Source organism: Leguminivora glycinivorella, chromosome 16 (assembly GCF_023078275.1).
Source record: "Leguminivora glycinivorella isolate SPB_JAAS2020 chromosome 16, LegGlyc_1.1, whole genome shotgun sequence".
Lineage (NCBI taxonomy): Eukaryota > Metazoa > Arthropoda > Insecta > Lepidoptera > Tortricidae > Leguminivora > Leguminivora glycinivorella.
The window spans coordinates 17,176,976-17,200,624 of record NC_062986.1 but is presented as its reverse complement, the minus strand read 5'-3'; the positions used below and the strand labels follow the sequence as shown (position 1 = coordinate 17,200,624).

At 38.7% G+C, this 23,649-nt stretch overlaps 1 protein-coding gene across 2 annotated transcripts; it reads right to left on the bottom strand.

Annotated features, from left to right (window-relative positions):
* Window positions 1-3,014: 3,014 nt before the first annotated feature.
* LOC125234986 lies at window positions 3,015-22,761 on the bottom strand. 2 transcript variants are annotated; one of them, XM_048141421.1, is made up of 17 exons: window positions 22,271-22,761; window positions 21,513-21,689; window positions 20,522-20,699; window positions 19,536-19,715; window positions 18,567-18,752; window positions 17,914-18,032; window positions 11,626-11,767; window positions 11,172-11,242; window positions 10,444-10,672; window positions 9,839-10,039; window positions 9,523-9,620; window positions 9,187-9,306; window positions 5,503-5,661; window positions 4,649-4,726; window positions 4,186-4,257; window positions 3,728-3,904; window positions 3,015-3,159 (listed from the first exon to the last, which is right to left on the bottom strand). In XM_048141421.1, exons 1-17 carry the CDS (start codon window positions 22,484-22,486, stop codon window positions 3,091-3,093), a joined length of 2,472 nt encoding a protein of 823 aa, XP_047997378.1. In that variant the 5' UTR covers window positions 22,487-22,761; the 3' UTR covers window positions 3,015-3,090. The 2 variants fall into 2 exon arrangements, with proteins under 2 accessions (XP_047997378.1, XP_047997379.1); XM_048141422.1 differs by having other exon boundaries at window positions 22,277-22,761.
* Between the last annotated feature and the right edge of the window lie 888 nt (window positions 22,762-23,649).

Below are 23,649 nucleotides of genomic sequence, written 5' to 3'. Positions count from 1 at the left end.
GCTTCACAATTTGTAAAAGGTCAAAATACACTCGACAAAACTTTGCAGACGATTATAACAGGTTTTGTACTGAGCATAGACTTCCCTCCAGCTATAGATCACGACTATTAGCCCCCCTCTTCACCCCTTTTATTTGACATAAAAAGCTTACGTCGCTTATACCTCTTCCACTATGCTTCTGCTTATTGAGATTTTTTCAAAGGTTTTGTCATTTCTTGAAATTGCCCCACAATTTTTAAAAGGTCAAAATAGACTCGGCAAAACTTTGCAGACGATTATAACAGGTTTTGTGCTGGCCATAGAATTCCCCTCCAGCTATAGATCACGACTATTAGCTCCCCTCTTCACCCCCTTTTATCTACCATCTAATATCTTATGTCGGTTATGCCTGTTCCTCTTTCTTTCTAAGTAGAACTTCAATACAGTTTGATCAAACAGGCTAAAAATTAAAAAGTGGCAACATTGTAGTGTCATTCGTCCCTTTCAAAGCAATATGTGTGAGAAAACGGGACGAAACTACGATGTTGCCACTTTTTCATTTCTACACTTTTTGGTCAGACTGTGACTGGTTGAAAAGTTATTAAAATTGCAACATAACAATGTTGTACTGGTCATCACACTGGGCAAAAGGTTAGCAAAACTTTGTAGTTAATTAATATTGTCTTCGGTTACCGCGAGAGTTACTCATGAAATAAAACTATGGAAACGGATTAAATCGCGTATAATGAATTTACAATTCATCCCGACGTTTCGAACACTTTACAGCGTTCGTGGTCAACGGGTGACTGAGGAAAAATTACAATGTGCAAATATATATATTTCTTGTAATATATATATATTTCTTGTATCTTTTGTCACATTGTAATTTTTCCTCAGTCAGTTGACCATGAATGCTATAAAATGTTCGAAACTGTCGAGGAATTAGATAAATTCATTATACGTAGTGATTTAATCCGTTTCCATAGTTTTATTTGTAGTTTATTATTTATGCTTGTCTTTTTTTTTTCTTTGATTATGAAAGTTTTTGTGTCGACTATTGGCAGCTCCCCTTCTACAGTAGATCATGCCCATTAAATTAGCCTCCCCGTTTCACCCCTTCTATCTGCTGTCATCTAATAATATATCCTAATTTGGTTATGCCTCTTACTGTTATGATTGAGATGTTTTTATCTTTTATTTTAGTGGTTGTCAAAGGCTTAGGGCTATGTGAATGTTTTTGTGTCAAGCTTAGGTGTTCCTCCTCCAACTCTATACAGGTTGTATATTTTAATAAACAGGTATTATACAGGTAATACTGAGCAAGTTTTAGTTTAGTACTATGGGACCACTCTTAAATGAGACAACATTAACTATTTTATACGTTTTGCGGTCCAGCCTTTGGTCAATTTTGGGGTTGGTCCCGTAGTAAAAGTTGCTCTATATGACCTATATCTAAAGTAAGTTTGAATTAACGAAATTATTTTTATGTGAACAAAACTATGACAAAAACACTGGATAACATATTATTTATAACCACTAATCACATTTGTCTAATCAGCTGTTGAAAGTATTGTTTATTTACATTGACTTTTGGAACAACCAGCGCCACGTCATGCTCCACGGCAGCGCCACCTTAGCTTTGATGAACATAAACATATGGAAAAATATCTATATAAAGTCTATAAAATTCTAGACTAGTTAAAAAAAATTCTATGTATCTAGTTTTGTCGTGAGCTCTTATACATTGTGGCGCTGCTGTAGAGCATACTCCACAGCAGCGCCACCATAAAATATCAATTACTGCATATGGTACAGGCACGTATATGGCTTCAAATAATTCTATAACAATTCTATATTGACCTTGCTTACGAAATCCCTACTTTTATTTACCATTTAGGAAAATACGATGCCACAAACCTTTTGTAAGAAATAATTATCGCAGCGCCTTATTGAAAATCTCGGCAAAATTGTTAGTGTATTTGCCTTTATTTTTTATTAAGGCGCTGCGATAATTATTTGTTTTAAAAGATTTGTGGCATCGTACTTTCCTACTTGCAAAATAAAAGTAGGGATTTTGTAAGCTAGGTCAATATATATAATTGTTATAGAATTATTTGAAGCCATATACGTGCCTGTACCATATGCAGTAATTGATATTTTATGGTGGCGCTGCTGTGGAGTATGCTCTACAGCAGCGCCACAATGTATAAGAGCTCACGACGAAACTAGAAACATAGATATTTTTTTAACTAGTCTAGAATTTTATAGACTTTATATAGATATTTTCCCATATGTTTATGTTCATCAAAGCTAAGGTGGCGCTGCCGTGGAGCATGACGTCCAGCGCCATCTAGATTTTCAATGAGGGAAATGGGTTTGTCCGTTAAGCAACATTCTGTTGAACGCGTGGTGACGCGAGTTGATAGTACCAAAGTTTAACGCTAGAGGGCATACTTTACATAATTGGACCAAGGTAACTATGCATGGATATTCAGTTTGTACAGGAATATGACGCCAACTCACTCATAATATTGGTACAGTAGGTACTCGTAAGCAACGAGCCATAATTTTTCAAGAACTATAGATACTAGATAATCATTAGGCATAAAGGATCCAGGATTTGAATGTGCTAGTTCTGTATTAGGAACGAATTTTGAAATGCTTTAAAAATAGTAATTACATTAGGTACGATACAAGTGCGGAAAAAGGGACCTGGAGGGCGATTTTTGAATCTCGCATACGGGATTTTGTCACTCAAATACCGGTTGAAAACGGTGACTTGCTTAATATTTTCAGTGACAATTTTCTGAATTTGAACGCGTGAGACTCGAAAATGAGCTGCTTTTTTCTTCGCTGTTTCGACCTGACATGTAATGAACCACTTCTCGCACTAGTGCGTAAAAAGCGCCACCTGTACTGAAAAAAAATCAATCAAGAGGCACTTACGCCTATTTAAGAATGTGACGCCTTAATGCCATTTTCGCTTATTAAAAATAAGTGGTTCGTATTCCACTTATTTTGAAATAAAACCAATGTTTAATTATTAACAGCATTCTTGTAAGCAAAGTATAAAACCATAATGCAGAAACAAAACGTTTATTTTCCTAGTTTTCATTGCCCTACATCTCGTTCTCTGACTGGGTATGTGAGCTGGTTGCCGCGATCCCAAGAATACAGTTCCTGGAACAATATACATTTAATAATTTAGATACATAGATAACACTCAACCTTTCTTCCCGTGGGTGTCGTAGAAGGCGTTTATGGGATATGGGTTAAATTGTGGCGTAGGCGAGAGGCTGGTAACCTGTCACTGCAAAGTCACAGTTTCGTTTTCAACCCCTTATTTGCCAAGAGTGGCACTGAAGCTTTAGTAGTTTCACGTGTTCTGCCTACCCCTTTATGGGATACAGGCGTGATTGTATGTTGTTGTTAAGTTTATAGATAACACTCATTAAGATACTTATGATAAGTTAAATTTGGTTACAAGAAAGCTTTACGTACTCCTAAATCCGCCATCTCATGACTGATGGCAAGTCTAGTCTACTCCTATTCTGTCGATCTGATTCAAACTTGAATATAAGTCAAATATTAAATCTACATAACGATATGGATAGGATACGTCAGCCTCTGAAAGGTCACTTTTGATACAATCCGGTGATAAATAGCAGTGACATCCTTCTCACATCTGAAGCATTGTTCGAAAATGGCACTACCCCAGCCGATTCTGTATTTTGTTCGTGAAAATTACCTTATGTGTATGATCATATCCTAGTTGCGTGGTCTTCCGGAAAGGATTAGTGAACGGTAGAGACACCTCTAGTTGCTTGTTTTGGTAGAGATCTACGGCCACGCTGACCTTGCTCTCCCGTTCTGTTGCAGAGTCGAGGGCATAGAGCACTCCACATACTATAAACATCTCGCCAACCTGAAAATATTTATTCTACTAAGCATGGTGAAAAAAAACACAAACTGGCTTAAAAAAATTAACGCAGTCTATGATGGGTTTTTGGTGGCTCACATGGCAGAGCGCTGGCCTAGCTATTCAGATGCCTTGAGTTCACGTCTCATCCGAGACAGTATTTTTTACGATTTTAATTTGATCTTAGCTTCATTTTAACTTACTTTGATAAATTCACTGTGCCTTAAATATCTTGCATATACTATTTATTCTAGTGTTGTTTGAATTAAAATTTATTTTTCACTTACTTGTTTATGATTCAAAGAAATGTTCCAAATGTAGTCTATGTTCAAGTCATCCTTGTTGGGGTCAAAACTTAGCTGTAAACATAAAAATAATCATTGATTTTTTTTCTTATTGTACAGTCAGCTGCGGAGTAAAGTAGACCCCCTTGCATACAAATTTGTAGTAGTAGTAGTAGTAGTAACTCTTTATTGTACAAAAACACATTTAAAAAAAGCATACATTGAGATACGTTGAGTTTGTATGCAGGGGGGTCTACTTTTCTCTGCAGCTAACTGTACCTACTTAAGACCTAACCTAATGACCTGGTGAAGGTCGCAGGAGTCAGCTGGATGCGGGTGGCGCAGGACAGGTCATTGTGGCAATAATCTTTGGGAGAGGCCTATGTCCAGCAGTGGACGTCTTTCGGCTGATATGATGATGATGATGACTTAAAGTTCTAGAAAATAAAGGAGTAGGTAGACTCACCTTAGCAACGGCAGTATTGTTAGAACCTTCTAAGGAGTAAATTGCCCAGAGTCCATTATCATCAGCACTGAAATCAACCTGTAATAAATACATCAGTTATAATAAAACAGTAAACAGATCATCTGAAGGGTCCCTGATAACTGTGTTATAAAGGACACATCACTTAGACACATCATCATCTCTACATCTACATTACTTAGTATGTCAATCATTAAGATGACATTGATGTTCAACATAATTTAGTGGCGATGAAGATATCAATAACGATAACAATTATGATGATATTGATGATTCTCACAAACTGATAGCTGTATTAAATTGTGTGCGTTTTAAATTCTGATGATGATGAATGGAGACGATGACGATAGAGTTATTTTGAATGATGATAGTAGTAAAGAGTATGATAATTAAGTTCCTTATGCAAATTGTAACAATATAGCAATAATAACGATAAATGATGATCCTTAAATTGAAACTGACAATGACTAAGTTTTCACATTATCCGATCCGATATCGGTTGTAGGAAGGATTTCTAAGGCGAAAATCAAAGATGGCGGCCTTGCCAGTTTTTTATAGGATACTAGCTTTTGCACATAACGATAACGATAAGAAGACATAGACATAGACATAGAATGGCTTTATTTAATATCACAATGTTACAATGTTAAAATTAAAATAATTAGGTCAAACATGGATATTAAAAAGGGCCGCGACTCAGCATAATGTTGCAGTAATTTTTACTGCAACGCTGGTTTTCAGTCGGACCCTAGTAGTTCACTAAACCTAAACTAATTAACCTAAACTAGTTTGTGTGTGTGTGTGTGTGTGTGAAGAAGAATGACAATGAATTTGACCTGATTATGCTGTGAAGTATACAGTCGCCCGCCACGATGCGGCAGCTGCACAATCTTGATGCGGCTCTGTGTCAAATCGTAGCGCATGATGTCGCCTGGTTTTCCAGAGTCGTTGGCTTGGTAGAAAAACGAACCACCGTACACGATGTGACCATTGCCCTGGAGAGATATAAAAAATCTTGAGGAATTAGAAACACACAAATATATTACTACAGTAACTGAACTCAATAAGATGATTGGGTAAATCACCAAGAAAATTATCAGCTTAATGTTTTTATCACAGACAAGACAAAAGATTGGTTATAGGATTAATTACTGACGTGTCGACGGAAAGTTTCAATTTTTCTGAAATTTTCACATAGGAAAACTTCGGAAACTTTCCATACTTTGTATGGACAATTGTATGGGTGGAAACTTTCCATTTCATAAATTTAAATTCCCTCTGTTTTTTGTGAAAGTTTCGTGAATATTTCAAGAAATTTAACATTTTTTTAGAACTTGCACATCACTAGGATTAAGAGGGCATTCAACGAAAACGTCGTAATAATGTAAAATTGATAGTTTTAGTCGGCAAAATGCTACACTTTCCGTCATCTAAAAGACTTATTAAGTTCAGGATTCGATTAGGACATCTTCTTAACTTACATGTTGTGAGACTGGATTTTTAAAAACTAACTCACTTAATTAATTATGATTTTTTTTCTGGTGCATGTTTAGGAAAACCCGCGAAAAGTGCTGACTTAGTCCGTCTAATTTGTAAAATTTGGATAGTTTTGAATGCTTCAAGTGGTAAATTTGTATTATGTATATCCTGTACTACAATCTTCTGAGACTACTTCTTTGTTATAAGGCTTTAGAATAGAGTAAATGAGGATATGATGAATCCAATTTGTTTCAGAAATCACCTCAGAATAAGTGTCAATTTCTTCGAAAACTTACGTGTTTTTGAAGTAGTTTTAATATAAAAATAATCTGCAACGCTTACTCAAACAGATTTTATGCAAAAGTTTTCTATTAATTGCAATTTAATATTTTTGACGATTTTTTTAAAATGCCTCCTTATTACCGGTTACGCGCGCTTGCGATGTCAGTACCGCGGCAGAGCTTGTAGAGGCAGGACGTATGTTAGTCCGCTCCGCACGCGGCTCGACGATCGCGAAGTTATTTTGTCATTGTGTGCGGCACCCGCCGTGTCCAAAACCGCACTTGTGTGCGTGTTTGGCTGTACTGTTGCATGTATACTGCGACCGAAAACTTTGATCCTTGGGTTGACGACTTTGGTAACTAACTAATTAACTTGACTAATATTTTTAGTAAGTATTATTTATTATTGAATATCATTTTAGGTTACTGACTCGTCTCAACAAAATCTTTGACAATAGATGGTGCTCAGGATCTGATGATGAAGTCAGATGGTAGTCATGAGTTCTCATCAACCAGGTCTTGAAACCATTTCGTGTTTGGGCTCGTTTGATTCACCTCAACAAGATCTTTGACAAGAGGTGATGGTACCCAGGATCTGATGATGAAGCCGGAAGGTAGTCATGAGTTCTCATCAACCAGGTCTTGAAACCATTTCGTGTTTGGGCTCGTTTGGTTCGTCTCAACAAGATCTTTGACAAGAGATGGTACCCAGGATCTGATGATGAAGCTGGAAGGTAGTCAAGGGAATTCATCAACCAGGTCTTGAAACCACTCCGTGTTTGGGCTCGTTTGGTTCGTCTCAACATGATCTTTGACAAGAGGTGATGGTACCCAGGATCTGATGATGAAGCCGGAAGGTAGTCATGAGTTCTCATCAACCAGGTCTTGAAACCATTTCGTGTTTGGGCTCGTTTGGTTCGTCTCAACAAGATCTTTGACAAGAGATGGTACCCAGGATCTGATGATGAAGCTGGAAGGTAGTCAAGAGTATTCCACGACCAGGTCTTGAAACCACTTCGTGTTTGGGTTCGTTTGATTCGTCTCAACAAGATCTTTGACAAGAGATGGTAATCACTCTTTTATACTCTGGCGCATCCACTGTCTCAGTGTGTCAACAGTCAACTAAAGCAGGTAGGTGTAGCGTAGAGTTGTATTTCCTTACAAAAAACTAATACCTATATCTGGACCTTCCTGTGCTCCATGCAATTAAAACAACATAATATTTAAAAACCGGCCGAGAGCGTGTCGGGTCACGCTCAGTGCCTACACTGAGCGTGGCCCGACACGCTCTCGGCCGGTTTTTAAAGCCGCGTTGGTAAATAGCCGCTCGGCTCTTCCGTAGTTTTCCATATTTTTCAAAAACTACAGAACCTATCAAGTTCAAAACAGTTTTCCTAGAAAGTTTATAAAGTTCTACTTTTGTGATTTTTAAATATTTTTTAAATATATGGTTAAAAAGTTAGAGGGGGGGGGGGGGGGGCACACTTTTTTTTCCTTTAGGAGCGATTATTCCCGAAAATATTAATATTATCAAAAAACGATTTCAGTAATTCATTTTTAAATACCTATCCAACAATAAATCATACGTTAGGGTTGAAATGAAAAAAAAAATCACTCCCTACTTTACGTGTAGGGGGGTACCCTAATAAAACATTTTTTCCACTTTTTATTTTTGCACTTTGTCGGCGTGACTGATATACATATTGGTACCAAATTTCAGCTCTCTAGTTCTAACGGTCACTGAGATTATCCGCGGACGGACGGACGGACGGAGGGACAGACAGACAGACATGGCGAAACTATAAGGGTTCCTAGTTGACTACGAAACCCTAAAAACACATTTTAAATATAAAAAAAAACTACTTAAAATTAAAGAAAACCGATCTTAGTTCCATTATATATATGTACCTAGAAAACATCATCATCTTCCTTGCGTTATCCCGGCATTTGCCACGGCTCATGGGAGCCTGCGGTCCACTTTGACAACTAATCCCAAGATTTGGCGTAGGCACTAGTTTTTACGAAAGCGACTGCCATCTGACCTTTCAACCCAAAGGGTAAACTAGACCTTATTGGAATAAGTCCGGTTTCCTCACGATGTTTTCCTTCACCGAGAAGAACCTAGAAAACATATCATATACAAAATGAAATAAAACTAAGAAAACGGATTATATTCATTATACGTGATATAATCAGATTCCATAAATTTATTTCATGAGTAACTATCGCGGTGACAGAAGACAATATTATATACACAATTTATTATATTATAAAAGTTTTTTAATTTATTTCTTCCAAGGCTACACACGTTTTAATAAAAAAAACTGTGATAAGTTTAATAATTAAACTAAAAGGTCAAGTATTTATGCACGAAATCATGTATGCAAATATGTAATATATATGGTGGTGTTTTTACGCAAGTATCAATAATGGTTAGTCCGCAACGCTACTGACGGCGTGGCGGTACCGACCATGAATGCTATCCCTTTCGCTCTAGCCGCACGTAAGGTTGGTTCGAAGAGGATCGCACGCTATGTCTGTACCGCAGGCTACAATCGTTATGCTTCTGGTTATAGTGTGCGTCTGCACACAGGCGCACGCCAGCGCCGCCGCGTCGAAATGCGAGCAAGCAGATTTTTTGAAAGCGCTCTTAAGAACTATCAATCCGAGAAAAGATTATGACAAAAAACCGCTGGCAATAACTATTAAAATATGTTGTAAAGAAGTTTCAAATCTTGTGCAATGTGTTAAATATCTTACGAAAAATGGCCTCTGAAGTTTATGTGGCTGATCAACTTGGTCGTTCTTGAACCGGGTCTTGCTCCAGTATTCTCTTAAACGTTCTACGTCGTTCTCTTGCGTTGTCCAAAGTTTTTCTTTCTGAAATAATAGAACGACTTTTGTTAAAATGTGGGGCTTATGGATGAAGTAAACTTGGTTCATACGTATTCTATTTCCTATCGTTTATAAAAGAGTTGTTAAGAAATACAGTTAGCTAGCTATTTAGAATAAGAGTGCTGGAACTGGGGACTTTGACATTCATTCAGTGACAACCAATGAGAATCCATTTATGTCAAAATACCTTGTGATAGTTACCTGAGCTTCTGAAGAATTTGAGTCGCGAAGCCAGGCTCCAAACATTTCGTCTTTAAATCGATGGTAAACCGGTTTTCCAATCGCATACAGTTGACAATCTGCAAAAATAGAAATTTTAAAATGTCTTCATGAATACGCCGAACTGTTTCGTGACTAGAGGACATTGCAGATACATGGTTATACAGATTTCATATTAAGTACTTAAGTCCCCTTGTTGCTTTGTAGTAAAATAACGGACACATATTTGTCAGCCCAACTGGCAACTACATACCTACTTAGAAAATTCTGGTAAAATCTTTCAACTGGCAAAACTTACTATTATTCCTCCTAGGCCTATTCGTCATATTGGAGATGAGAGGCGAGATGAAGATCTTGCTCCGGTCACACCGGGGACAGGTGGGGCAGTCGTGACCCTGGTTGACGGGACAGATGTCGTCCAGAGACGTGGGGGGAGGCGGGGGGTCACCGAATTCTAGGGGGTGCTCCTGTGGCGGCATCGTCATGTTGCGGTTTGGATCTAAAAAGGTATATTTCATAAATGCTATATCGTAAAGTGCATGTATAAGCTTGGATCTTACCCACATGGAGTATCTATTACTGTCACCTTTGTTATTACCTACTTTGTCTCCTTGCGTTTGTCTAACTGCTTGTATATAGTCATTTTGTCTGAAGATTTTTCAACAGGGCGTTCCTGCTTACGCTTTGGAATCTAAGTAAATGGTTTAAGAATAATTTCCTCCCGCCAGCGAACAACAATTCCAGGTATAGAACAAGTATTTAGTTGTGTCTAAAAGGCCGATGGTCTAAAAAGTTAATGCCGAAACTGCAAGGTAGGTACTTCGACTACACTGTATGAGGAAAGGAAAATAAGACTGAGCCAAAGAACATAACAATAATTGATAATAAGTAACTTTTACTCACACAACAACTGTATATTGCCCCTAATTCCATCAGCAGTTTGATTCTTCACCTCATTCTTGGCAACACAGCTGTACTGCTTGAGATCATACTCCTTGACTCCATGTATTTCTAGTTTCATGATCCACCGCCAGGGTTCTCGTGTGGGGACAACTTCGGTGCGGTATCGGGAGCCTTCGATGGTGCCTGTGTCTGTCTCCCAGGCTAGCACGGGTTCAGGCCAGGCTTGGACCTGGAAAACGTTTGAGTACTTTTATCGAGTGCAACATTGAAAGACAGAGCAAAAAATATATTTTATAGACTAACGGAATACTTAAGATTATATTTAACAAAAATATAGGACAGTAATTTTAAACTTCACGAAAACTTTGATGTATTTTTTTACACATTTTTTTTAGTTTGAGGTTTTTGCTAAGGTTTTGTAAAAATCATACGTTAATAAATTGTAAATGGCATTAAATGAGTAAACGATAGTAACACAGTTGTAATTTCCTTTTCTCGAGTCCTTTTACTGTTGATCTGTTCACTCCAGGAAATCAATTAGGACCGTTGCAGCGGAAGCCACGGAACTACGGACGATTGGAATTTGGACGGAGGGTAATTGCTTAAAGAGCTTTGCTCGAGCTAAGCAGAGACGTCGTTAGTTCATTCAGGATTAATAGAATAAATTAAAATATTTGGACATGTACGTAACCTTGATAATTTATAGCAAAACATTTTGGTTTACTCACCTCACACTGTATCTTTGCCGTTTTGTTGAACACATAGGCAATGTTGTTATAGACACGGATGAAAGAACTAACTGGAAAAAACATAACATAATACATATTCATGTAACAACGGTGCTTAAAACAAATTAAGTAGTATTTGTTCTCTTGAATCTCTTATAATTATGTAGGTAGTAGTAAAACACTTTATTGTACCAGAAAATCATACAACACACAAGAAAAAGAGCTTATCACTAGTACAAAGGCGAATTTATCCCTTTAAGGGATCTCTTCCAGTTAACCTTATTATGTATAAACGAGTCAAAGATTATCAGCTGGGCTAGTGAGAAGCGAGGTCTAATTAATTGCAAACTCCTTCAGGGTCTCTTAAGTTAAGTACTACAGAAAGTATTTACAGTATACTTCCAAATCAGTTGTTTGGTAAACAGTAACCCGTTGCCTAATTAGCCAGACTTACAATATACTTCCACGTCAGTAGTCTGGTTGGCAGATGGCAGCAGCCCGTTGTTGGCAAGGCAGACGTAACGACCCGTGTGCCAGCGGGACACGTGCGGTATGCTCAACTGCGGGCCGCTCACGGATGCATCTCGCCAAGAACCCTGGAAGGAAAGATCTTGTTAGAGTTTTAGAGAAGAAACTGTCTGACTGACTCACTGACTGACATATCAACGCACAGCCAAAACCGACGGTCCTAGAGATTTCAAATTTGGCACGTAGGTTCCTTATATGATGGAGAGGAGCACTAAGAAAGGATTTTCAAAATTTCGCTCCTAAGGTGGTGAAATGGGGGTCCAAAGTTCAACGTTTTGATAACATTACTTTTAGCCGCTTGATGTTTGCAGAAGTATTTCTGAACCTCATCGATGTGGCCTAACCAGATCTTTTAACCGAAAGTCCCCAGTTGGTTGACTCAGATAAACTCTCTTGGCCTCACGATCCTCTCTATTTTCTCCACACTGTCGAGCCAGCAAAGTTTAACTGCCTTGTTTTCGCCGATGGCATTAGGATCCTCCACTAGTTGAAATCAACTACTAGGTTGTTATGTTTTTATAGATAAGTATGTCGGCGCAAGGCACCTGTAACCCTATAGTGGCTGAGGCCCGTGAAGGTGGCCCACATTCCTGGTCCAATGTTTACATTAACAGCATTAGCGGAATTGTCACAGTGATATCTTTGTTCTTTGAGACGGGGCGGATATTATAAACACCGCCGAACGTAGCCGTGGGTCCGATGTGGTACGTAATGAAATTAGTTGTTTATTATAAGCATTCCTTGAGGTGCCAAGAGGGCATTAAGATTTGGGACATGGTTGAATATAGACGCGCGACCGCGCGCTATCCCAGAACCGTGCCGTGAGATTACGTGTGCGCTTTAAGTACCGACTTGTACCACTTGACCCACGGATTCGTTTCCGTTTCTGATAACTTAGTGATGTTAAAGCTTTGATTGACTTGGTGTGATTTCTTTGTGATTTGGAACTTAATTAACTGTCGTTGTGATTTAGTAATATTCGTTACCAGTTACATAATTTATTGCATAAACATTTATTGGACTTGTGTCACTTGTGTGTGTGTGATATGCCCACCGTTTCCGCCCACCATGGAGCTGGTGCCAGGCCCCTGATGCTTTCGTAGAGCTACCGGCTCCGACATCAGAAGTGGGATCGTAAAAGAGGAAAATTCGGGAAAGCTGTGGAAATTCCGAAATCAACAATGTATTGGAATTTGATTGGAAATCGATTGGAGGTTGTTTTGTTCGTGATTTGAGGATCTACCGTATGGAATATGCAACCTATTAAGATGGGAATTTCCTAAAATAAAAAAAATAAAAAAATAAAAAAAAACCTGTTGAAATGTTATATGTTGGAAATATTACACCTGCAATTGGTTTGATTACTTCCCGGAAGCGGAATAAGTGCTGCGATATTTAGTCGCGCGATGGGTGCAGAGTGCAGCAACTTTGACTGCGGACACTGTGGTGCAGTACGAATTTATCCAGACTGCACAGCAATCGTTTATATATTGGGATCACAAGATAAGTAATAGACATTAAGCCTTTATACACTTCTGTGTGTTGTTTTGTTGAGTTTCAATATTTTTGATAATATGATATGAAGTGTTAACTCTTGTGTTAACAGAAAGTCGATATAGCATCGATGATTTGATGTCGATTACATTATGCGACGAACCTACGGAATAATGTTTTATGACTGAGATTGGTTATTACATGATTTTATTACATGAACGGACTATTCATTTGTTATTTTGTTTTAGATACCATAGAGATTAATGTATGTTTTATCAGAACCTTGACCATGTCATTTAAATGGTTTCAACGATATTTTGTTGACCTGATTTTGAGAAGTTTCTTTTCTTCTAAGATTTCTGAGAGAGATGCTGAGTATTAATTACTTTAAGAGGTAATTAAAGTTTACTGTATCTGCACTACACATTGTTTAGTGTTGTAATTAGAAGAGCCTAGCCGGTGAGAAACCACTATTAAGAAAATGTGTTTTTTATATTGATTTAGACTAACACGATTCCCGTTTTGTTCTAAAATTATGAATGTGTTTTTTTTTGTCAAGTAATCTGGATAGCGAAATCTTGAGCCAAATCATAATTGCTTTCGTTGAATACTTGATTAAAGGTATCAAGCTTTTGTATGGTTATAAATTAACAGCGAAAATGATGCAGTCTAATGTGCTATCTACATCTCGGTGGAAAAGACAATGCCACATGATAGTACCTGATGTTCAGTGAAGCACCCACTGTGCTGTCGTGATGAGAATTTGTTTGATTTGATTATCGGGTCGTCAAGTAACGTGACAAATTTAATTGAACTTCTTTGATAAAATTGTCATAAAAAAAAAATATTAAGTAGTATCAAGATATTCATGAATCATCGATAGATGCAATCATGCAATTTGCTAAATGCTCAATGAAAAGAAATGGATTCTTATCTTTTGATTTATAAAGATGTGGCAATTATTAAAATCATGAAACAGGATCAACTGAGGTTTGATTTAAGAACTATTTCATTTATTAAGGAGACAATGACAAACTTTGTTTCGATAATTTTTAGAGAAAGGGACATTGTATAGTCCACATAAAATAGAAGGCTTGCATTCTTTATGATATGTCAGATATGTGTTGGCATTGGCATTTGTGGTGTCGTTGATGTGTTGCCATATTTGGTTGTGTTGTGTTTGACTCCGGTTGGTGAGTCGTATATGTGAGTCGCTTGGCTAGTCTCGGCTCAGGTGGCGACAGAGTTGTCCAGTCTGTATGAGATGGCAACCGAGTCGGCCAGCCTGTAGTGTGATGGCAAGCGTGATAACCTCAAGTAACATTAAAAAAAAAAGTGGCAATCTTGGGTATATTGCGAGTAAATAGGTACAACCATTGAGCAGAGAATGCAAAGCGTTAGCGTAGTAGGTATACGCATTTGAATTTTGATTAAAACTGAATATGATTTTGAGAATGAATAGTTTGTCAATGCATCTTTAATCATTTTGTTGGGTTACTGCGTCGTTTTTAAGATATCCGTTGGATTGGTTTATTGCCTTAATAACTGGTAGGCCAGATTGGTTGAACAAATTATATGTTGGGAAAAGTGAAACAATTTTTGGTGAAATGAGACCTAATTTGAATGAACTGGTTGATGTTTGATGAATTATCTATAGACGTGATCAGTTTTGACGTATGACGTTGTAAAGTGCCCCTTGTGGCCTATTTAATTGCTAAATAAATAATTTAAAGTTTAGTAACTTTAAACAAGGTTTACGAAACTAATAGCATGTGCTGGTTTACCTAAAAGTTATTGCAAGTCTTTAAGCTTTTGATTTCACTGTCAGTTCTGTTAAAGAAGACAATAAACTTGAAACAACAATATTAAGGTACAGTGATGCGTTTCTGGAGAGTTGAGAAAAAAAAATGACAAAATTATAATGTACCTATCTGTTAACGAACAAAGAGCTATTTATTTTAATGGCGTCGTCAAATAACGTCTGTTGGGTTTAGCAAGCCCTTGTCCTTTAGAAATTTATGCTGCTGGAGATTATTGATACTGTACTGGTTGGATCAGTAATAGTGTAAAAGCAACAAAATACGTCGTTTTACAACCACAGGAAGAAAATATGATGAAAGAAGAAAAGCCAGTTGTTTACAGCTTTTCTTACAATGCCGATATTTTACATCACGACTATCATGAGTTACAAATGTTGTTGTTGTTGTAAAGCTAACATCTAGAGTTCATAGCTGATGAGGCTTCTGTACAAGTATAATCGAGCACTTATGTTATTGCTTATAGAAACGGTACACGAATGGGTCCTGTTAGTATTTCTGTTGAAGTAAAATACAAGAGCCAGAGATTTTTAACAATTAATTAGAAAACCCTCAATTGAACACTCATAATCTAAAAAAAAAAAAAATGTTACAGTACTGTACTTGTACAGTACATATCTTCTAAATATACTTCGAAATCTTATGTTTCTCATCAAAAATGAATTAGATACACTGTTGACAGTGTTGACCATTTCATTTCAGTTCATTTTTTTGTTTGATAAAGTAAGTGAAGTAATAAAGTACCTAAACATGATTCTTGGACATAATAAGTTTTTGCCGTTTCCTGAATAAACCATGATAATGTATTATTAATTGGAAGCAGTAGGTATATTTAAATTGAAATTGAAGAAGAAGATTTACTCCGGATATGTTTCGTCGTCATATGCGAATTAACCAATGATGCACAAAATGACAATAAAAAAAAAAAAGAATGTTATTACCTATTACTTAGGTATTACTTGAATATTGGTCATGTGAGACTGTAGAAGCTTTACTATCACAATATTAGTTTATGGCCGATGGCTAGCAAATAAACTTAAATTGAGTCACGAAGACAAATTTTCCCCGTATATATGGTATAATATAGCACTGGCATAGTATGCTTGAGCGCATAATGCTCAAAATTAAGAATTCTATTCAACACAGCAATCAGGAGAAAGTGGGGTATGATGTTGAGCTCTTTTAATACAGTAACTAAGGTTATTTTTGTAAAATAATAATCCCAGTGAATTGTTTATAGCATATTGAAGAATACTACTGATCATCGTGGCATACATTTGGTGATTATGATAACCTAGTCATGCTAAAGTTAAAAAAAAAAAATATAAAAAAATGTGTGGATGAATAGCACTTGAACAGCAGTATGAAGGCTATTTAAGTAGCAGTGTAAAAAAAAAATATGAAGAAGCGTAGATAGTTATTTGTGAGTATAACAAAAATTGTTATTGTGAGGTACACAATTATTGTGAGGAAATCTACGCTGTGAATTGATATTGAATGCATTTACGAAATCACAAAGGAAATCAACTTAAGTCTATTTGAAGTTTTAAAGTCCATTTAAGATACCTTATTAATTTCCTTCGATACAAATTGATACTTCTTGTTGATTTCTTCGATTCTTCGACACAAATTGATTTTGTGCATTGATAACAACAAAATATGCACTTATTAGGTGCGTGCGATGTGGCGCTACGATGTCAGATTGTTACGTTCTCATGAAATATGGTTAATGATCATCTGTTGATGAAATTAGTGAACAGTCAGGATCAGCCCGTGTCGGCGAGGTGTGTCGATATACATGGATGCCGAGTTTCTGAGTTTTGATGTCACATGATTGGCATTGTGTTTTGCAACGTTATCTACTGCCTTGGTTGCTGGCCGTAGCCGTAGGTCATATTCCTAATCCAGTGTAGCTGGTACGGAGACTGCGCGGTGGTAGTGACAAGCAGGAGGAATACGGTTGCTTTGTGATCTGTTTTGGCGTGTGGCCTGAATTGATGTTGAGACAATTGATTTGTGTCGAATTTGTGAAATTCGATTTTGGGCTGTTTCTGATCTGTGTTTTATGTGAATATTGGTTTTGATACTATTGACAACTTGATTATAAGTTGTGGCATGGATTTTGGGAACTTAACTTTCTGTCATAGTTGTGACTTGATGGCAGGATAGCCGAGCAGATTGAGTGATTAAAATTGTACTTCTTTTGAAAGCCTGCGATTTTATTGGGCACACTGGGACGTGTGACAGTCAGGATCGCCGTGTCGGCGCAAGGCACCTGTAACCCTATAGTGGCTGAGGCCCGTGAAGGTGGCCCACATTCCTGGTCCAATGTTTACATTAACAGCATTAGCGGAATTGTCACAGTGATATCTTTGTTCTTTGAGACGGGGCGGATATTATAAACACCGCCGAACGTAGCCGTGGGTCCGATGTGGTACGTAATGAAATTAGTTGTTTATTATAAGCATTCCTTGAGGTGCCAAGAGGGCATTAAGATTTGGGACATGGTTGAATATAGACGCGCGACCGCGCGCTATCCCAGAACCGTGCCGTGAGATTACGTGTGCGCTTTAAGTACCGACTTGTACCACTTGACCCACGGATTCGTTTCCGTTTCTGATAACTTAGTGATGTTAAAGCTTTGATTGACTTGGTGTGATTTCTTTGTGATTTGGAACTTAATTAACTGTCGTTGTGATTTAGTAATATTCGTTACCAGTTACATAATTTATTGCATAAACATTTATTGGACTTGTGTCACTTGTGTGTGTGTGATATGCCCACCGTTTCCGCCCACCATGGAGCTGGTGCCAGGCCCCTGATGCTTTCGTAGAGCTACCGGCTCCGACAAGTATAATATTTATGAAGTATACCTAGCTAGATGTTATAATATGTTATGTTACCTGTATAATAGCAGAACCGTCAGCCTTGCGCCATTCCACGCCAGGCTCCGGTTTGCCGGACGGGTTACAGCTGATGCGAAGTGTTTCGCCTTCCCGGACGATCACCCTGGTATGGTCCTCTGTAGTGAATGATAAGTGCCACGTTTTAGAAGTTTTAGTATCCCATTTAGGCAAAAGAATGTTAGAGATGAATGTTGAGGGATGGAGCGCGAGGGTTAAACCCAAACAACGATGGATGTATCATGTGAAAGAGGTTATATGAGAAAGTTAGAAGTGAGTACAGAGATGACGAAAGATAGAGAAGAATGGAAGAGGAAGACATGTTGTGCCGGCCCCACATTACGTGTTCCCACGTAATGTGGGGCCGGCACAACATGTCTTAGGAAGAAGAATCTTAGAACTAAGTCCACAGTCAATAAGCGATTTGGTTATAGCTTGCGACTGGCTGTCTTGCAGATGAGGTCGCTCGAAGAATCTTAAACCTAGCTGGCTTCAGGTCGCCAAAAGATGATGACAATAGTTAAAATTTGAAGGAGCTAGGTTTGGTCAAGATCCAGAAGTTGTCTGACACAGGAAATAAAGCACAAAAGGATAAATATGGGGAGCTAGTTGAGATCAAGATCCTCAATTGTGAGAGTGAAAAATTTTCCTACGGGCAAAAGTAGGCGGTATCAGCAGCTCCTTTTCCGGATTCTGATCTCCCTGCTTGTAGATGGAGAGCCCTGGCCTCCCCGGGGCCCCGTCGCGGCCGTTGTCCCCGCGCTGGCCTTTGGGGCCTACGGGGCCTCGGTCGCCCTTGAAGCCGCGGAGGCCTTGGGGCCCGATGGCGCCGGGTTTGCCTGAAATTTGAGATAAGTTTTTTCAAGAAATAATTGGAGACGTTTTCAAAACTAATGGTCACAAGGTAAATTATCTTCTAATGAAAAGAGGTACAGACAGAGAGGCAAGTAGAGGGTGCCACAAGTCTTTGTATAGTAGATTACTTCTGATTACTCATATGAGAGATAATTTCCACCTATGCAACTGTGACCTGCCGGCGTATCATGCTGCCAATTTTATCACTTATCCACGTGGATAAGACATCTGTCACTCTCACACTGACATACTTGCTAAAGCGTGACGGATGCTTTATCCACGTGGATAAGTGATAAAATTGGCAGCATGATACGCCGGCTGGGTGGCCGAGAGGATACAGGCATCTGCCGCGGTTGCAGAGTACGCTGGTTCAATTTCAGCTTCAGGTACAGGAGGCCTTGGTCACTTTTTCTTTCATATGTGTAATTCAGTTTTAAGAAAGTTTAGTTCATACCTATAGACGTATTCGAATAAATAATACAAACGTTACATCGATACAATACTCATGTATCAGTTTGTATTTTTGCTCTATATTGTGCGAATACGGCTGTTACATGTCATGAAGCCATACTTATTTATGTGATACGTTATGTTGTACTTGGTAATGCTGATTAGTGGATTAGCTGATTATACGAATCGCGTGGCAAATAGGTATGTATCCTGAAATTAGACAGTTGCAAAAAAAGTATGGCTCGGTAGGTTATCCCTGCCATCTTTTCTTTCGTCATCAAATCTGTTTCTCCCCTGATGTACATCCCGCTACTCACCGTCTTTTCCATCCTTCCCGTTTTTCCCCGGGCTCCCGTCCTTGCCGGGTATACCGTCTCTGCCGTCTCTCCCGGGGGCTCCATCTGCGCCGTTTCTCCCCGACATGCCATCGAGCCCTGGTTCCCCTGGTACTCCATCTCTTCCATCTAGACCGGGACTCCCTGGCATGCCCCGTTCCCCTGAAATTCAAAGATAGAATTGCTTGAAATTAAATTTACTTTGTGTGCATTTTACGACTACCTATGTATTTACCGAAGTGTTTTAAAAAAAAAAAAAAAAAAACATTCAGTCGAATTGAGAACCTCCTCCTTTTTTGAAGTCGGTTAAAAACGTCGTTCGTTATACGTGCGAAAATGTCATTCTTCACTCGTCCCGAGTATTGCCTCGGAGATGTCTTGGAGCTCGCGAACTGATGACATTATTCTAGCACTAGTATTATACTATTATAAGTACTATTACTTAGTATGTGTCTTAGTTTCCTTCATAAATTTATATCTGCAAGGTGTACTTACTTAATTAGTAGTTTATAGAAGATACTTGCCTTTAGGCCCCGGTGGCCCTACAGGCCCTCTTCTCCCCGCAAGGCAAGCTGTACCCGGGGCCCCAGGATCGCCGCTTTCCCAACTAATTAATAGTTTACAGAAGATGTTTGCCTTTAGGGGGTTGACCTACGGGTCCTCTGCTCCCCGCGTGGCCAGCTGTGCCCGGGGCCCCAGGATCACCTCTCTCCCTTTTAGTTAGTAGTTTGCAGAAGATACTTGCCTTTAGGCTCTGGAGGACCCACGGATCCTCTGCTCCCCGCATGACCAGCTGTGCCCGAGGCCCTGGATCGCCCCTCTCCCCTTTAGTTAGTAGTTTGCAGAAGATACTTGCCTTTAGGGCCCGGAGGCCCTACGGGCCGTCTTCTCCCCGCTTGGCCAGCTGTACCCGGGGTCCCCGGATCGCATCTCTCCCAACTAGTTAGTACTTTACAGAAAATACTTGCCTTTAGGCCCCGGAGGCCCCACGGGCCCTCTGCTCCCCGCATGGCCAGCTGTACCCGGGGCTCCAGGATCGCCCCTCTCCCCTTTAGGTCCCGGCAGACCCACGGGGCCTTTGGGCCCCTGTACCCCGGGAGGACAGTAGTCTTGCGTCGCTTTGCAGAATCCTTGGACGACTTTGTACTGGAATGAGAAAATAATTTAGATTTTAGATTTTAATTTAAGCTATTTAAGACTTGGTGCTGGTGTCGATAATGAACTTCTTTACAGAATAGTATCAAATACATAAATGTAACTCCGTATAGACGGATAAAGTCTGAGAAAAAAACGTTCCTCGAAGCCCTAGAGAAAAAGGTACGGTGGCCTAGATGGCGTTATACCTTTGGGGAACGCTCAGCTAGATGGCGCTTATTAATATTTGACATTTTAACACATATCAAGCTAACAATTTTTTTTTTATTGTAAATGGGCTTACTCTTGACCACAGACTAGCCAAAGGCAAAGACGTGGCCTACGATGGAGTGAGCTCGCCCAGAAGATGCCTGTTCAATATGGGCCAAATTGTCAAAACCGAGGTTCCAAAGTTTTAAGCTTGTATCGAGAGATGGCAGTCTATGCACTATGATTACACATTTTACTATGACAGTAACTCTCTATAATTCTCTATCCTCTTTGATAGTATTTAGAATAAAGTTGGGTTGGGGGGTATTTAGATAATTAGATAATATCGACACCACAGACAGACTGATAGCTGAATGCATGTAGTGAGCCAAAAACGTCTTAAAAGTTTTTAAGATATACTAAGCACCCTAAAATAGCTGGCGAGCCACCCTAAGTGGCTCCTTCTAGCGTTGGACCCTTGGCCTCCGTTTTCCTCATGTGCTTGTCTTCCCCTTCCTCCAATTTTCCTCACATTTTGGGGCGCCACTGTGTTCAGAAATAACTTCTGGATAAATGTACTACTACAGCAGATGTTACCTTTAGTTTAACACTTACTGGCACCCTGGAATAACTGGTGAGCCACACCCACGTGTCCCCTCCTGGAGCTGGTCCCTTCGCCCCCGTTTTCCTCATCTGCTCGGCGTCCTTTTCCTCCAACTCTCCCCGCATCTTGGGGTTGAAGAATTCCACGTGGGGCGCCACTGTGTTGTCTTCTTGGCTTTGTGATGGTTTCTGAAATGTATTTAAGGCACTGTCGACTTGAATGGGGGCTACCGCGAGTGATTCACCGCTAGATTACAGTCTAAAATGTCAAATGTCACTAGTTCTAAAAATTGTTGAAAGTTTCTTGATTCCTAAAGTACATATATTTGTTTTACAATGTTTTGCAACTTTTAGGTAATAAGCATAAGCAAAAACACAGTTAATCTTAATTAAAATATTTGGGACAAAAAAAATACCGTTTCCGCTAATTATCTGTCTTCCTTCATCGGTTATTAATATCCTCGTTTCTTTCAGTAACTGTCGCGGTAATCGAAGACTTATTTTTGCTTAAAACGGATCAAAAATAATGGTTATATTTACTTATAGTCTAAAATAATTTGCGTAGGTATTCTAGATATCTAAATTATTTAAAACAATTAATTTGAACATGTTTGTTTTTTGTAATCATAAATTCCTGATGATGTCCGTTTTTGTACAAGAACTTTTAAAAATTTCTCTGTCATCATCATCAGTATTATATCTCCTCCTACACTGCTACTAACATAAGAATATTTCTATTTACCTTTTAGAAACAAACACACAATACATACTCTTACCAGCATGGCATCCCTCTTCGTGCGACGAACGCCCTCCAAATACGCTTCAATCTTCTTCTCCAACCCATCTTCTAGAACACTCACTAATTTATCCTTATCAAAATCCGTTTTTCCTACATTATACGTGTGTACGAAAAGGGAAAGAACAGCACAAACGCAAGCGAAGATCGAAAGTCTTCGGCAGCAGGGGTCTATGTCTTTTTTAGACATTTCACATTTCACTCACATCACTGTACAAAACATCACATAAACACCAAAAAATTCCAATTTGTTGCTTTGGCCGATTTGAAAAAACTTTGAGGAAGATTAAAATCCGATCAAAGTTTTAGATTATCCCAACACTGTGAGTTGAGTCTGAACTTAAGGGCGTATTCGCCAGTTTCTCCTGGTTTTAAACACTCGATAATTCCATTTATCATTCAGTAGTCGCAAAAATAGTACGCTCAGTAGCATGGGACAGCAATATCTGAATATAATCCGGCCAATGTGCGCCTTCCGGCGTTGCACAACGGGTACGATAACGCAATTGTGCGTTATTAAAGCTGATTCAATCAGAGCATCGACAGCCGGAATAGGGCCACAAATAGTACTATAGGTCTCCCGGTTAACGCGGTGAAGCGTTCTGATTTTATATTTGAAGGTTCTAAGATTCGAACAAACCATAAGTAGGTATATTTTTATTATTTATTAATTTTTAATCAATATCGCTATGATATGGGGTTTTAAAAGAAGCAGGTATTTAGTTTTCTCAAACGTCTACCTTTTAGATGCCAATATCATAAAAAACATTAATTATCTATAACTTACAACTAGGGAACAAATCGAATTATTTTATTGAAGGGTGAATCAACTTTTTCTTGCCTGTTATTGCCATGGTTACGATCCCCTGAGTCACACTGGTTTTATGCAAAATTATACTACTTAAACTATGCAAACATGCATTTTTCTGGCGTTAACAAGCCCTTTTCTTAATTTGCAACCTACAAATATTGACTACATGCATGCTTTCATAATTTCAGTAGCATAATCTTGCATAAAACCAGCGTGACTCAGGGGACCGTAACCATGGCAATAACAGGCAAGAAAAGTTGATTCACCCATTTTTTGATTTGTTCTTTTTTCAAGTAGTCACACTATTATATAGTCACACTAATATATATTAGCCGCGTAAGCTGAAGACCCGGGTTCGATTCCCGGCTCGGCCACCAGTGGGCCTTGTCGTTTTTTCTTTCGTGTATGATATCTATTTCAATTTATTATCTATAACTTTTTATGACTAGTTTCTGTGAGATGAGAGACTTCACAAAATGCTTATAAAAGTTATGAAACGTAACCGCTAATGACGATATTGGCACATAAAATGATTATGCTAA

Coding starts and splice junctions, on each gene's coding strand:
- LOC125234986 (XM_048141421.1), bottom strand. CDS start 22,486: ATGTCTAAAAAAGACATAGACCCCTGCTGCCGAAGACTTTCGATCTTC. Junction 11,243..11,625: donor TACTGACGTGGAAGTATATT/GTAAGTCTGGCT, acceptor TGTTTTTTCCAG/TTAGTTCTTTCATCCGTGTC. Junction 9,307..9,522: donor CAAATTCTTCAGAAGCTCAG/GTAACTATCACA, acceptor CTATTATTTCAG/AAAGAAAAACTTTGGACAAC.